Genomic DNA, 16,739 nt, shown 5'->3' with positions numbered 1-16,739 from the left:
ATGTAAAAAAAATATCCATATTGCATGTGCTGCTCGTATGAGTTAATTGTCAGTTCTTTGGAAGGAGATGTAAGAGAATTGGTTTCATCTTTAGCTTGTGATCCATCGCATACGGTTGGTCCCCTGGCTCCACCAAATTCCAAAACTTTTCCTTGCAGCTTTGCTCCAATCTTCCCTCACCCTTCCACTCAGTGTCTCCCTTTTCTCAATTAACTTTGTCATACTTCTCACCTCCGCACGGATCCCTAACTCACTTCCTTGTTGCAAGTCTATTCTAGTCCTAGCGGACACCCCACCACTTAAAATTTCAATCATAAGTCTCAAGAACACCCTCATCATTCTGCTCCAATATCTCCTGCTGCACGGTACACTAAATATTTTCGATGAGATCCAGAGATCTCGGCTATGCTTTGGATCCTATCTAAGACAATCACTTGAATCCAATATCTCCCATGTCTGCTTTGTTGCAAGCACCACCCACAAGAGTCATTATGTCCAATTTATGGTCGTTGCTTTTGTGACCCAAAGGATATGCACAACTGATAGCGGCAAATAATTGTATATGCATGGTTTCTTAGTGTCAATTTTGGCCTGTCTCATGCCTTAATAATGGAAAAATGGGGAGCCCACCGTCCAGCCAACCATGAAGTGCATGTCAAGCACCCTGATGGTATTCCAGCCTCTAGAGGGTGATGATATCCATGAACAAAGGCAGTGACAAACCTCATTGGAGGAAAAATATGGAGTAATGAATAGGCAAAGCTGGGGAGTTCCCGGATGGACATTTTCCTAGCACCGAAGAGGGGCATCTGATAGATGATCCAGACCTGATAATAAATGGACACAGGTGAAGAGGTCAATGGTACAGGGAAGATAGAGAGGTGGCAGTACCATGACGAACAAAGATGTCTTTAAAGACAAAGCAATGGAAGAAAGGAAGGCTGGCTCATAAGGTTGAAAGTATAGAAATGGAGGATGGAGAGGGTTGAATCATGCCAAAGATTGCTTAACTTCTCTGCCAGAGTATAGAGCCACAAATGTAACCCTTCTTGCAGGAAACGGAAACATTCCATCAAACAAATTGACCATGGGAAAGAATTAGATCAAGGAAAGGAGCGGTGATTGATTTCACCTGAAGGAAAAACCACCACACCTGTGCTTACAACTTCATGCACTTATCACACCAGGGTTTTGAAGCCATTCCAATAGTATACAAAAGGATGATACTCAAATAATAGTATTACATGTTCTTCAACAATTACACAAAAATTATGCTTCTATCTTTACAACATGCTACCCTGTATATTCCACCCACTCAATTTATCTCTCTTATACTACATATATCATGCTAATGAACTTCCTTCTATGGTGCCTGCAAGCACTATCCAAAGGCAGCTTTGGGCATGTTATTCCAGCATCACTTATTTGAACAGCCACTGCAATAAAATTTGGCGCTTTAAGCAACAAAATCATGAAGTAGATGGGATGACCCAAACCTGTGCCGCCGATCATCCATATTTATGTAATCATAATCAGCTGTATCAGCTCCAATTGGAGCAGCTGCACTGTAAATGTCTTCCCCCCTCATTGCAAGAAAGCTCTGTGGACCATTTGATACAGGAAGGCTTCCATCACAGTGTTGTAGCCCCAGTGTGAGAGAGACACCGCTATTCCCGTATTGACCAAACTCAGCCGTCTGATAAGCCATATACCTTCCCTCCGAGTGGGTGAGAGCATCTTGTAGAAGGCTACAGTCATTGCCATTCGGTCTTTGTTCATTCAACTTAAGATTCATGTAAGCATCACCTGAACTTGTTTTGTCCTGAAAGCTGGCAGACGCCCCACCCATATCCATGTTGTGGATGGCTTTGGACTTTGAGTCATTAAGTTGGTTTGTCTGGCATCTTTCCCCTGCAGGGCTTTGTAAATCGTCCTGGTTCTCAGAGGATTGGATCTCATCCTTTTGTCTGGGCGGATTCTCTGATGAAGAGTTTGAGTCAATCTCAGTGTCACCAATCTCTTCTTTGTACATTTCCTCTATCATAGGCTTCCAAAGCCGAACTCGAGCATTAATGAACCAGTTTGAAACCTAGACAAAGGGAGAGCAGATGATAAACAACTAAAAATAACAAAAACAAACGCTACTGATTGTCATGATTTGAATAGGATGTGGCTCTAAATGTTGTCCTTGTAACATAATATGTGGTACGCGATGCATAGGATATATAACATAGGGATCCAAGTCAAATATATGTTTCACAGTGTGTGGCATGAGGATACCTATAAGGGGAACAGGACACAATACAAGATCAATGTTAAGTATTAGGTGCAAGGAGAGCTAAGCTGCATTGGTGCATAGAGGAGCTGAGACAGCAAACATAGTTGCAGAAGGATCATGAAGTAGAAGTTGGAAGGGAGACAAATAACATATGATAAAGATATTAGGTTTAGATAGAATAAATGAAACTACAGTATAGAATATGGAGAGAAGAATGACGGACTTGCTCTCTAAGTGACTGACACAATCAGACATTGCATTAATCATTAAAGGACGAAACATCCTAAACATTTCCAGATATAAACCTTTAATGTTCTCATATAAATAGTGAGGAGCATACCTGACTCCTTGTCAAGCCTGTCTGTCTTGCAAGCATCAGCTTCTCAGAATCCTTTGGGTAACTGGCAAAAGGTTACATAAAAAAACAATTAATATGAAGAAATATAAACTGTAATATTATCAAATTTGCAGGAGGAGGAGGTAGTTGAAGTTTACGGATGAAGAAAGTGCTCAAACAGCCAAGCACGAAGGACTGAGACAGATGACTCAGGTAGCCCCCTCTGTGGCCTCCATGCATGCTGTTGCATCATACCAAACTGCTGCACAGCCCTCTGTTGCTTTATCTGCTGGTCTATATACCGAAGGCGAGAGATTCCACCTGCCTTGTTAATTGAACTGTCTTGCTCTCCAAGACTTTTCTGGGTTGCTCGAATCTGACCACTGATGGCATCTCTGAGGCAGCGGAAGTGCCGAGAGATTGTCTGAAGGGCAAGTGCAGTGTAAGGTTTAGCAGCCCCAGAACCAGCAAATACATCAAAAGATGACACTACAATCTGCATTTGATGGTAATATTGTTTGTATCTTCTATCAACCTGCAATAGGAGGGAAAAGAAGTGCAATTTAATCCACAGATAAAGAGCAGTAAAACCTATCACGCAATGAAATTAACAAAGCACATAATTTCTCATTGATATGATTGACATTATAACATTGGTAGTAGTTTTCTTAGCAGAGCACAGGATGTTTTGGAGCCTTTATCCAATATTCTCTCAGGTGTATGACATTTTTGATGTGGATCTCACTGAAATTAATTAATGCAGCTTTCCTTCACTAACAAATCATAAATACTATCTTAAATTAGATTCAAAAATCAACACCATATGTACATTGTTCTAGCTAAATAGTTATGCTTATTATTTAGGTTTCTGCTCTTGTTTTTGGAAATAAGTTCATTTATCACTGTCCTCTCATTTGGACCAGCACACAATTTTTAGGGAATAATTAAAAGAAGCCTATTAAGAAATTCTCATTGAAAGCAGATATGTGCTGATTCTTCGGCATGGATGGTTATACAATGTGGTAGATGATCTAAGAGTGTGACTAAACACAAGCACAATCTTCCCTTGGAGACTGATAACATCTTCTCAACATCAAGGACTGCATATTTATGTCATGGTATTAAAAACAATAAAAAATAAGTTTGAATATTTTGATGATACAATAGCTGAGATGAAGGTACATGCAGAAGTAATCAATAAATACTTGAAAGGCAATCAAAATCATGGAGATAAAGGTACAAGGAGTAGTCTTCCTCAGAGACTGGAACTTCTTCTCAAATCACAATATCAATGACTGCATACTAAGTCACTAGTATTAAATTCAATCAGAAAAAGTTTGAAGCTTTTGATGATACAACAGCTGAGATGAAGGTACATGCAGAAGTATACGGTATATACTTGCAGAAGTATTCGGTATATACTTGAAACAAATCCTCTACATAAAAGTGACAAAGTTTGATCGGATGTTAGGCATAAATCTAGATGGGACACAGCTTTTCTCAGCCATCTTTATCAAATCTTTTGACATGAAACAATCCATGCTTAATTCAGAAATTTAATGCATGAACGTTATTTTCAACCAATGCTTCATCACTTTGCCTGATGTAACATTTTAATCTTCCTCTATTTACTCATTTCAATTTGTCCTCTGGCTTTTGTAGCACAAGGATTCTTGTTTCTACCAACTCATTTATTTATTGGCATCCTCTTTGTCAAACATTCCAGCAATATGGCATTACCATCCTTCCTAATGTTTCTTAAAACTTTTCCCTATATTTGATTGGCATTTGTCGGTCATTAACATCTCCAACATCCACATCATGATTAATTAACCGTACTAGAAATGTTTTTGTCCACCATCCATTTCTCTACAATAGATTCGAGGTAAAATTATTGTTTATAGGTATTTCAAGGAAATCAATCTTGAACCTTTATCGAAGGTTCATAATAATTTTCCCACTGATACTGAAGCCCGTATATACTCTTTAAATAGATTGGTTCTCAAACCCTTAACCTCGAACTTTCCTACCACAATTTCAATGTAGAACATCCATGTTACACTCATTGATTACAGCATTCAAGAAATAACCAACACAGATGCTGGTTCAAATCCCAAATGGAAACAGTGAACAGTTGTTGTTAGTAAGGTTTTAAAGACTGTGGATAGGGGATTCTCAGTTTCTCCTGGAATGGGACACCCTGAGACATCCCTCTCCCCTTCTTCTTTCCTTTGTTTCTGTATTTCCTTTTTATTTCTTTTGTTCTTTCTTTCCTTCCTTTTATCCTTCCTTTTTCTTTTTTCATTCTTGCTTGTTTCTTTCCTTTCTTCCTTTTTCCTGCTTTCTTTTTTTGTTCTCCCTTCTTTCCTTTCCTTTCTTCTCCTTTTCCTGGGATGCCCCCTGTCATGCCAAGACTTAAAACCTTGGATGTTAGGTTCACACTTATATAGAACATGTCAAACTGTGAAACAAATCCAAGTTCAATATCTTCCCTGTTTTAACATCCATAGAAATTCTGGTGAACAAGGATTTATTAAGCTGACCCCAATAGTTGGGACAAAATGTGATAGTTATTGTTATGATTATCATTCACGAACGAGATAGGCCTCTAGTTTTCTTTGTGAACATCAAAAAGAAAACTAGAAGTATCAAAATTTTTTAAAACGTAAAGTATAAAGCTTATTCTAAATGTATGTTTCTCACATGCTATAGACTCGCCTCGGAACGACGACAAAAATTGTCCATATGACCATTTATTAAGCATTTTACTATTTATGTCTAGAATTCTTTGTGAACATCAAAAAGAAAACTAGAAGTATCAAAATTTTTAAAACGTAAAGTATAAAGCTTATTCTAAATGTATGTTTCTCACATGCTATAGACTCGCCTCGAAACTACGACAAAAATTGTCCATATGACCATATATTAAGCATATTACTATTTATGTCTAGAATTCTTTGTGAACATCAAAAAGAAAACTAGAAGTATCAAAATTTTTTAAAACGTAAGGTATAAAGCTTATTCTAAATGTATGTTTTTCACATGCTATAGACTCGCCTCGAAACTACGACAAAAATTGTCCATATGACCATTTATTAAGCATATTACTATTTATGTCTAGAACATATTTAAAAAAATACCTACCATGGTTCTCTTATGCTCTCCCCAAGTTGACAGCAATTGTGCCCCAGTCATTTTTTTCTTTTGATCTTTCCATAAAATGTTATGCTTGATAATTGTAAAGCCTTCTCTTTTTTTTTTCCAAATCCTTGACTCCTTGTCTCAACACCCTCTCCAACAACTTCATGGTGTCACATAAAACGAAATCTTTTTCTTTTTCACTTCCTCCAATGCTCTTTCCTACTACCATTACCTAATCTCCAATTAATTTACATGCTTTATTTTGTCAAAACAAAACCATAAAAAATCATGATGGAGCCCAAGGATTTTTCCTTATTATTGTAGTTTTTCCATTCATTTTGCTTTTTGCAAATAAGTGTTCTAAAAGGCATTTTAGTGGTATTTTGATGGCCAAGGAACGACCTAGTGCAGGTTCTAGTTCGACATTATGTAAAGAAATCATTGATTCATAAAGAAGTAAAAATAATCAGGAAAAAAGAAATAAAATTAGAAAATCTTTTAAAAAAATGTCCATTGATGAATACTATTACATGCAACTTAAGGACTTGTTTTGGTGTAGAATTACATGGATCTGTTTCTAAGTTGACATTCCCTACAAATGACTACTCTAAATGATAAGCAATCAATTCAAAGATAGTAGTGATATTTTGATGGCCAAGGAACCACCTAGTGCAGGTTTTAGTCAAACATTAGGCAGATTACGTAAAGAAACTGTAATTTGTAAAGAAGCAAAAAATAACTAGGAAAACAGAAGTAAATTAGAAAATCTTTAAAAAACATCTATTGATGAATACTCATACATGTAACTTAAGGACTTATTTTGGTGTAAAATTACACGGTTCTATTAGTAAAATGACATTCCCTACAAATGACTATTTTAAAGCAAGGTTTTACATCCTGACAGGCTGGAGGACGTCCCAACTATCCTGTCTTATTTTTATAAGAAAATGGGACCAGGATGGGGTTGGGACTCCAAAAGCCATCCATATAGGGAAAAAAGAAGAAAAAGGAAAGAAAGAAAGGAAGATGAAAAAAGAAAAAGTGAAAGAAAAAAGAAGAAGAAAAATGAAAGAATGAAGGGAAGAGAAAAGAAAAAGAAAGGAAGAAGGAAGAAAGGAAAGAGAAAGAAGAAGAAAAAGAAAAGAAGAAAGAAAGGGAAGGATGATAAAAAGAAGGAAAAAAAGAAAGAAGAAAAAGAAAAAAAAGAAGGAAAGAAAGGAAAAAAGAAGAGGAAAGAGATGGAGAATATCTACCGGGATGCATGATCGGGATGAGATTTAAAACCTTGCTCTAAAGTCTAAATGATAAACAATCAATTCAAATTAGAAGCATAATCTAGGGACTTGCATGTTGTAACAAAGACAAGGATTCAGGTCCCAGCGAGATGTCCCAGCTGTGTATAGAATGTTTCATGGAAGGTTTTCAAAATGTTGGACACCATCCTTTACTCATTAGATGGATCAGAAATCACCAGAATGATTGCTAAAATAAGATATGTGATATTCTTGTCAGGAGCATGACCTGGTATTAAATAAATAACTATGATTATCAAGATAAAGTGAAGGTTTTGCTCTATAATGTTTCCAACAAGTCAGGAAATCATAGCCATAATTTTCCATCCTTGACCTAACTAATTTATGCATCCTCGCACGCCAGGTATCCTAATTAGGGCTGCCTCTGATGTAATTCAAGATTTTCCATAGCCTTTCTCACAACATCCAGTAATATAACCTTAGGTCTTCTGCTTCTATTTTCACATCCTTTAACACAAATTATAGTATCACCTTATGAAAGACATCTTGATTCTTCCTTCCAAATATCCATCTAATACAATGTCAATCTCTCAAACACTTTGTCCTTAATTTGCCAAATCCTTAAACTACTCTATTTTAATCATTTCTCACTTTGCTCTACCTTGTTTTACCTGACATCTATCTCAATTTTCATTTTTGTAACACTTCACCTTATGCAAGGGCAGTTACACAGAAATTCACTTCTGAAATGGAAAGATCCATGAAGATGTTTCATTTTTCATATCTCAATGAATAACTTCAAGTCTCCTCAATAATACTTTTATATTACAAAAGCATAATGACATGCAATATGTTTATGGATGGGTGGTCCATCATGTTTGGTTAAAAAGCTGCTACCTTTGGTCGTTATTTAGCATAATGGAGAGGGTTCATCCATCCTTGTCTTCATAGAAGTAACAAAGCAAAGGCAGGCAACTTGGGGTTTCAATACCAAAAGAGGTTGAAGATCAATTTAGACAATCATAAGATTTAGGAACCCAGATATTGTGGCAGAGAGCAGAATAATCAATTTTGAAGACCTAGACCTACCTACCAAACAGGTAGTGGTCGTACATTGCAAAACCATGGAGAATCAATAGATAAGCTTCCTAAGGTGGTAAACTGTTAAAGCTACATTGATATCTCTAATGCAAGGACAGTATCATTAAGTGGGAGAATTTTGATTAACATATAACCAATCAGCTTAGGAGTAGTAGGTGGCTTCACCTGATGTGGGTATGGGAGGGATGCATTGTACCTATCAAATAAATTTCCACGTTCCTTTGAAGAAATCAATAAAAGAGTTCTACAAAAACCATTAAACCTGTAATAGCTCAGTAATTTTCACTTTATGCCTCAATACTTGTAAAACTTAAAAACAAGTAGAGTTGATTCCAATGGTGTATGTATCACCAATAAGACACCTGAAGCAATTCTGAGTAATCAGGGGAATAAGAATGCCAATTTTCCTATCCATCTGTCAACATACACATCTCACTATTGTGTGTAACACACACACACACACACACACAGAGAGAGAGAGATCATTAGAGTTATTTAAAATACATGTGTGAAAGTAATTACAGAAAGCCCACTACACACTTAAAAATCACATCCAACAAGAAGCCTCTACACAAGTTACTCCTTCAAAGAAAGTGGAAAACATAAAAAAGAGCATAATAATAAGCTGAACAGACTAATATAAAAATGAAACAGATTATGTAAGTGCTAAACAAATAGATATTTATATTCATGTTATATTCCAATATTATCGAACAGCATGCAACTATGTTGCAATAAAAGCTATATTATGCAATTGACTGAGGAATTACAAGTATTGTGTGAATTTGAAAATAAAAAAGAAAACACTCAACTACTAATAGAAGAAATGACTAACCATTAGTGGCAATGGTGCTGATAAAACCTACAATTTTTTCTTTTACCACATATGAAAGAAACTTCCAATAAAGGAACTTGAATTGGAAAAATCAATATATACCCACCTCATCCAACATAGCCAACAGTTTTGTGACCTTGTTCTGAAGGTCCTGCCTTTCTGAGGGTGAGAGCTCACTAGATGAATTGGCAGTGGACTCTTGAGGGTTCGAAGGCATCCCTTCACTCTTTGTTGCCCCATCAGTATCCTTACAACCAGTGGTACCAGCAGAAGCATGGACACTTTGGCTTTTATCTGCTTTGTCTTTCAAAGCCTTCCGGACGTTAACAACTTCATCAAGTAACTCTTGTGCTGCCTTAAGATACTTAGAATTTGAAATGGGATTTGTAAGACTTGAAACTCCATAAGCAGAGAGGTTAGGATGCATATTTTTGTTTCTAGAGTCATCATCTCTACATGACCCACTGTTTCCTGTAGCCGACTGATGTGGCCCAAAGAAAGATAAGTCTGAGGTTGCAGGCCGGTACTGGAATGAAGGAACTGGAATTTGTGTGCTAAGGCTAAGTGATAGTCCTTGGTTTTGCATGGTGGAAACATTTGACTGCTGCAAAGACAGGTCCTGTCCATTTACGATGCCCAACTGTGTCTGCAGACCCATCTGGAAATTATTACTAACAGAACTACGAACAAGATCTCCTGCACCATTCATTGACCCACCAATTATTTGCATGAATGACATCTCATTTCTCCCATCCCTCCAACCATTATAAGCATTTTCACCAAGATGAGAAGTCATCATGTTAGGGACTTCCACAGATGAGCCTTGTGAAATTATAGCACTGGGAATAGGGAGCTTGACAGAATTCTGCTGGGATTGAGTATTGCCTGCCAAAGCATCTGAATACAGACTAGAAGATGGGTAGTTGAGATACAGCATGTTGCCAGTAACTGATGACTCAGGATATGGAGTATGTCCTGGATCCCATAGGCACAGGTTCGGCATGGCATCTCTTTGATTGGTAGAGCTGGTGTAGAAAGTAGCCATTCTTCTGTCCCTTGATTTCAAAAAGTTCAAGATCCTTAGAAATAGCAGGAGTTGAATAATAAATCATTACAACACCGGGTACAGTAGTAGGCTAGCTGCTTGTCATGAGAAGTCAGGAAGGTTCCCCAACTGTAACACCTCCCATAATACAGAAAGCTTGAGTCCTCTGCGAAGAAATAAGTTGTCTGCAAGAAGTTGTGCACAGAAAAAAAAGGTCAGCAGGTACGAAATCAAGGGCATATACAAACACTAAAAAAATAAATCATTACATGTAGGGAAAAATTAGCATATAATTCGAAAGAGAGTAGCGGGCATATATTTATAAATATAACATGGTTTATTGATTTGGTTTTCCTTTTCAACCAAGAATGTCTTGATAACAATATCAAGAAAAGAAAAGGGGGGTGAAATTTGATAATAATTTGGCATTTCTTTTCCTTACACTTCCAAGCAAAGTACAAAAACCAACTGCTCTGGCCATGACAGTTTCTGAACCACCAAGTTAGCATAAGTGGAAGAAAGGGATAGGCAAAGAACTTATTAAAACAAATTAAGAACATATGACATATGAGGATCAATAAAGAGATACAAAAACAAAAAAATAAAATAAAATAGAACGATCAAATACCATAGCCTTAAGGCTTTACCTTGATACAATGATCGGAAGAGTAATCAACAGCAAAATGCTCAGAGTTGTTCCTCCTCTTCGTTCATGAGAGAACAAGCTCAAGATCAATCTGGATAAACAATGAAACAAATAAACCAAGTTCCTTTCCTTTTAAGGCTACATGCTTGCATGATATCGAAAAGTAAGGCAAGTAACATACTTCGAGTGAAAGATTTCAGAATCTCAGTCCCCACCAATTCCAGCCCAAAGCACACAACAATTTATGCCAACTAACAGAAAAGCAGCAATAAAAAGCAGTAAAAACCACCACCAAAAGAGCCCAAATAATTCTACTTTATCTCCCTTTCCTTTTAGCATCTGTTAGGGAAAGGGCTTTCATCTATAAAACCCAAAACTCATCTCAAAACTCCATTCCTTCCACCTAGTCAACACACCCAGAATCCTAAAAATTCCAAATCCATACCCCAAAGAAGAAGAAAGAAAAGCTTCCCCTATCCCAAAAGCGCAGCAGCCAAAAACCAAGATTAAGCAAAGTAGGAAAACAGAACACAAACCACTTTCTCAGAAGAGTTTATTCAACCAAAGAAAGAGTAGAGCACCCAAGAAGAGAAACAACAGAATCAGTTTCTAGTCACTTATTCCTCAAGATAATCCCTCCTTTCCAAGAAGAAACAAAATTTTCAAAACAAAAAACAAACCAAGTGAGAAAGTTTGTTGCACCCACCGGACACAAAATAATAAGATCAGAAAAAAAAAAAAATTTATAGAGAGAAAGAGACAAAAAGAGTAGAAGAAGAAGAGGAAATAAATGAGATGCTGATTTGTCCAAAAAGAAGTGCAGATATAAGATTATATGTACCTGCTGATGGGTACTTGGATAGATAAAAAGAAGGGGAATAGAAACAAAGTAGTCCTAGTAGTAATAACAATAATAATAATAACAATAATACCTCTGAGAGAGACGCTGTGAGAGAAAAGCAAGAGGGTGGAAACTTTATTGAGAGATAAACCGCAGGAGGAGGGCTGCTGTGCGCCTTGTGGGGAGCAGGAAAGCATGAATTTGCAGCCGATCCTCTGTGGGAAATCCTCCCAATACGGAGACAAAACCGATCCCAAGGATTCAAATCGCCAGCCACCTCCTTATTTCTTTTTCTTCTCTCTCCTCTGCTTCTCCTCCTCTCCTATATAATAATCCTCCTTTCACTTCCAATACCAGCACCCGGAATAATATAATAAGTCCACTAATGATTCTCTTTAACTTGCTTTCCCTTCTCTCTCTCTCTCTCTCTCTCTCATTGGATTATCATCATCAGCACCAACATTTCTAACTTGCACGTGAGAATAGTACTCCCTCCCCACCTTCAAAAAGGCATGAGAATGGCTTCTTGCTCTCGCTATTCTCCCCTCTCTTTTTAGCCAGGTCTTCAAGTTCCTTCCTATCTCCTTCACTCCTTTGGAGTTGGTGCTGGGATTGTTAAGGTGTTCATTCTTCTAACCACCAGTTGGTGGACCTAAACCTTCTCTTAAACCCATTTGATCCTCCTCCCTCGGTTCCTTGGCCTTCCCTCTCTCTCATCATCCTGGGATCCTAAGCATGAGGGAGATGCTGACATCTCACAATCCAAACCACATAAAATATGGGGGGGTGGGGGGGTCCCTGACTTTAACCATCCCCCTATAAAAGGGCCTCACTTTGCCTAACCATCCCTGATTAAGGTGGGGCTTGGGTGGATTGCTTTACAACAGGGGCATTATTATGTTGATTGATAGGTATGTGGGCTCCCCACTTAAGTAAGCATGCATCGTCTGATCCTTTGCTGATGTGGGTTGTGAAATTAATGTGTGGATTAAAAATCACCCCCTTGTATTCTTTCTTAATGCTTTGCATCAAGTCTGCGCTCGGTTGTTTACAGAATCTGCTTTCATGCCTGCATGGTCCTTTCTTATTCTTGATGAGTGCAATTCTGGCAAATCCTCCTTGGAGTTAGGTGATTGAGATGGGCTGTCATGTCAACCGATGATTAGCTGAGTCACGATATTTCAATGTTTCATGTGAACTTAATCAGAAGATTTTTCTATAGCCTTTAAATAATAATATTGCAACTGATCATGCTAGCTTGGCTATGGAATGGTTCCAGGGAACTTCTGTTTATTCCAATATATCCAACAAATACTTAATTAGCAAGTTGATTGTGGGATTTAACCATGGACTCATTGCTAACCAAACTACCACCTCATCAATCTGAATTTATGATTTATCAAACAAATAAAAAAGATAGTGGAAGATATTAAAGTAGACTGGTTAACAAATTTAGTGCCTAAATGCAAAATTAGATATATATAACTTGTTGACGAGAACTATAGGTGGGTTTGATAGGAACTGTCATCCATTATAATGAAAGAGGAGTTCCACTACATTTGCATTGTGGAATTAGTCCAATTTCAATGTGAAAATCGAGCTAGGTTGTAATGTCTTGTAGGTGGTTTTGCACATTGAGAGAATGAGTACTTGAAAATCTTCAAGAAAATCATCTAGAAAGCTGGCAACAAGACCACTCTCAACTTGGCCCATTAGAGCTGAAAATGCTTCTTATGTTATTTATTTTTCTGAATGATGTTCTTCAGATTCTGTTCCATAACATGAAACCGTACTTGGCTTGTTTGGGAAGCCTTTTAGAAAATTTCATACACAAATTCTTGCCAGAATTTATTTGGCATTATTTTTTCAGTCTAGTTACCAATAATTGCATGCACCAATGCCCTTCGCCTGGGTACAATCTGCTGCAAGACCTTTGAATCTGTCTAAACAATAACTTTTAGACCGAGCTTGAAGAGGGACCATACATTCATATCCCAGCACAACTCTCACAAACTGGTCATCAAAAAGTGGAGGGGAGGTTGGTCTACCTTACTATTGCATGGTACTTTTTCTAGATATACTGTCTCTTGAGGAAAATGAAAGTGCCTTTACATTAAATTTCACGATGTCAATTGCAAGCAGTCTCTAACCTTTTTTCCTGGTACACATATAACCCCTTCCAATGCAAATGATTCTCTTCCGTTCATGTTTGGAGTTGTTGGGATTCCTTCCATAATGTTGATATGCCCTCCTTACATTTACATCCATGCCATATCTGTGCACTAAATTGTCCATGGCTGGGTTTATACTAGTTGTACTCGAACAGTTTGAATTCATAATTGTTAAAACCCACTGATTGAAAATAATGGATAAGGAAATGAATATACGTGCACATCAGACTAGCAATCGGTGTGAGGATGTGGAAGGAACTAACTTGGTGTCACGCCCCAAATCGAGCCTGAAAGGCAAGCCCTACAAATATGCAAGGCTATAAACAAAAATAAAAATTTTAAAATAATAATAATAATAATAATCTCTTAATCCTTAAAAATAATTAAATCATTTCTATAGCAAATATTTGTACATAGCATAAATCATAATATATTCAAACTAAATTGTATTAAACTAACTAAACTAAGCTAGAAATCTGAATAACTTAAATAACTCCAATCAATTTGGCGCACTCCTCAAGTCCTAAGTAATTATGATTCATAATCTAAAAAAAAAAAAGAATAATAATACACTAGCCAGTAAGCAACATAACAATCAAAGTGGGATCTAAGCATACCGAGCAAATAAATCACATAATATTGATTGAAAGGAGAAAATCTCTAATAGCACATATTTTTTTAAAAAATAATAATTTTTATATACTGATATTGAACTTAACATCAAGTTACGACTACATAATCCAGTGGTATGAGTTTGATAACAGAAACAGTTGCACAAAATGAAGATAACAAAACCACTATTCTAATCATCGGTGGCTCAGTGTCGAAACTAATTTTTCAAATATAAGTCGACAAATCTAACGTATAATTTCCATTAGCGGAGGCCACATTATAGTCAGTTAAGAACATACATATAAAAGTAATTTCACAAACTCGCCAGTCAATTTTTCAAATCTATTTCTCAAAAAGATCATATGTTCAAAATAAATTATTTTCAATAATAAAATAATACATGCTTGACCATTTATTAAATAAAAAAGAGAGCATAAATTAAATTAAATAATTAATTATAATTTTTCAAATATCATTTGAAAGCATACTGAAGCATTAGGTTACTTATCTTATTATTTCTCAAAATCGACTTCAATCAAATAGATAGGAGAGACCTATTCAAAACCACTAAAATTTAATTAATTAGTCAATTTCTTAGAAGCCCATTAATAAGAAATCTCAAAGAATTCAAACGGATCAAGGAATGAAATAACCCAACTAAGGGTATGACAGGATGTGCATCATACTTGAATCAAAATAGATCAAGCTTAGGCCAATCAAATGGTGAAACCCAATAGTCCTAATCAATCAATTCCAGTAATTTATATCATCAAAGATCAAAGTGGGATACAAGTCAGACACCACAATCAAAGATAACCAAATCTAATATAGTCTCACAAGAGCCAGGGTAGAAACTAGTGCACTACCCGATGGTAATGGTCAGGAATAATTTGATCAAGTAGTTTCATCTAACTAGGATCACTTAAAATATAATAATTTAATAGAGATTAATAAAGACAAATCTCACCATGCTTAACAAAGATCGGATGGTGTGGGCATATTGTTCCACTGATAGAGCGGTTCAAAATTTCATACTCGAATCAACTCAGATTCAAAACAACAAATCGAATTTACTAGGTTCATAAATCACATAGAGATAGAATATTAAAGGAGAAAAAATTAACAAGATAGGACAGGACTAATCATACGACACTATCCGACAAACCGATTAGTCTAATCAAGATGATTTAATTAAATCATGATGGAATTAGTATATAAATAGTTCAATAAAAATCATAAATAATTAAATTTAATGGTATCGGATTTGATTAAGATGGATGCTGGTACGCTACCTGGCGACCACAGATCAGGGCTCTCTTTGTTGGGATCGGATTAGAATTATTAAAAAAAAAATTCTTCACTAGCTAATATTAGAGAGATTACTTCTACAGAGAGAAATCTATAAAAGAGTGAAACGATCTCTAGAGAGAAGATATTATAGAGAGAGAAAGTAGAGAGAGAAAGTAAAGCTTTTTAGATAGAGAAAGTAGGGATTCAAACTTCAGAGAAGGGAGAAAGGAAAGAGAGAGAAATTCTCTCTCTTTATTCTTTTCTTTTTTTTTCCTTTTTTTTTCTTTTTTTTTTTCTTTCTTCTTCTTTTGCAAAACAGGGACCCTTTGATCCCCTTAGTTCTTGACATAAGGGAGTCCCCCAGTCGGTCGGTGCACCCATGGCCAGAAGGGCAAACCATGGCGGCATGACCATAACCCAGTCCAATGATCGGTGGTGACAAACGACATCGAAAAATCAAGGATGAAGCCCCAAAAATAGAAAAATTGATAACCAGCAAGTTTCAAGAGATTGCTAGCAGAACATCAGTAAAAATTTAAGCTTAAACCTCATAGAAGATTGAGAGAAAAATAATTGAAGAGAATTACCTAATCTTGGTTGAGATTTGATTCGATTTTCGACAGCCAAAGTAAAATTAAACCATCGATAATCCTAAAAGAAAAGAAGGGGAAAAGGGTGCGGACTTTGATGACTTTCTAGTGAGAAAACCCAAGAGATTTGAGGCCTTTAAATAGATTTTAATTGGAGGAATTTGTGATCAATTTTAACTCAAATTTTTGAGAATTTTTTAGATCTCCCAATCAAAAAAGAACTCCTTCGAGGGTTCTCCAGTTCCCTATTTCCCAGTCCTCTCATGTAATTCCAGCACGTGCAACGTACTTGCTAGCTATTTCTTTTCTTTTTATTTTTTTTTGACTAGTTTGAAATTTTTGATTATTACATTTGGATGGTAGGATAATTGGGATTGCTTCAACTAAAATACCATATACAAGTGAACAAAAATCTTCTGGTGCATGCACCGAAAGAGATCATATGGAGTGGCCTAACTTTTTTCCCCACATTGTATCATATCTATTTTAAAGTAGAAATTGAAGAGTTCATAATAGAGTCTGTCTATCCCATAACTTAAAAAAATAAAATATATATATATATGAAACATCATCCATGAGTCCACCTGCTTGCATGCCTC

At 36.4% G+C, this 16,739-nt stretch overlaps 1 protein-coding gene across 3 annotated transcripts; it reads right to left on the bottom strand.

Moving 5' to 3' along the window:
• Nucleotides 1–1,189: 1,189 nt before the first annotated feature.
• On the bottom strand, nt 1,190–12,242 carry LOC105053454 (BEL1-like homeodomain protein 7). 3 transcript variants are annotated; one of them, XM_010934609.4, is made up of 6 exons: nt 11,569–12,242; nt 10,638–10,727; nt 9,052–10,175; nt 2,774–3,150; nt 2,619–2,679; nt 1,190–2,089 (listed from the first exon to the last, which is right to left on the bottom strand). In XM_010934609.4, exons 3-6 carry the CDS (start codon nt 9,988–9,990, stop codon nt 1,457–1,459), a joined length of 2,010 nt encoding a protein of 669 aa, XP_010932911.2. In that variant the 5' UTR covers nt 9,991–10,175; nt 10,638–10,727; nt 11,569–12,242; the 3' UTR covers nt 1,190–1,456. The 3 variants fall into 3 exon arrangements, with proteins under 3 accessions (XP_010932911.2, XP_019708926.2, XP_019708927.2); XM_019853367.3 differs by lacking the exon at nt 11,569–12,242 and adding an exon at nt 10,818–11,480; XM_019853368.3 differs by lacking the exon at nt 11,569–12,242 and adding an exon at nt 11,173–11,480.
• Nucleotides 12,243–16,739: the final 4,497 nt, after the last annotated feature.

This window comes from Elaeis guineensis, chromosome 10 (genome assembly GCF_000442705.2).
Source record: "Elaeis guineensis isolate ETL-2024a chromosome 10, EG11, whole genome shotgun sequence".
In the NCBI taxonomy this organism is placed as follows: domain Eukaryota; kingdom Viridiplantae; phylum Streptophyta; class Magnoliopsida; order Arecales; family Arecaceae; genus Elaeis; species Elaeis guineensis.
The sequence above is the reverse complement of the archived record's forward strand: the minus strand, read 5'-3'. Positions and strand labels throughout refer to the sequence as shown.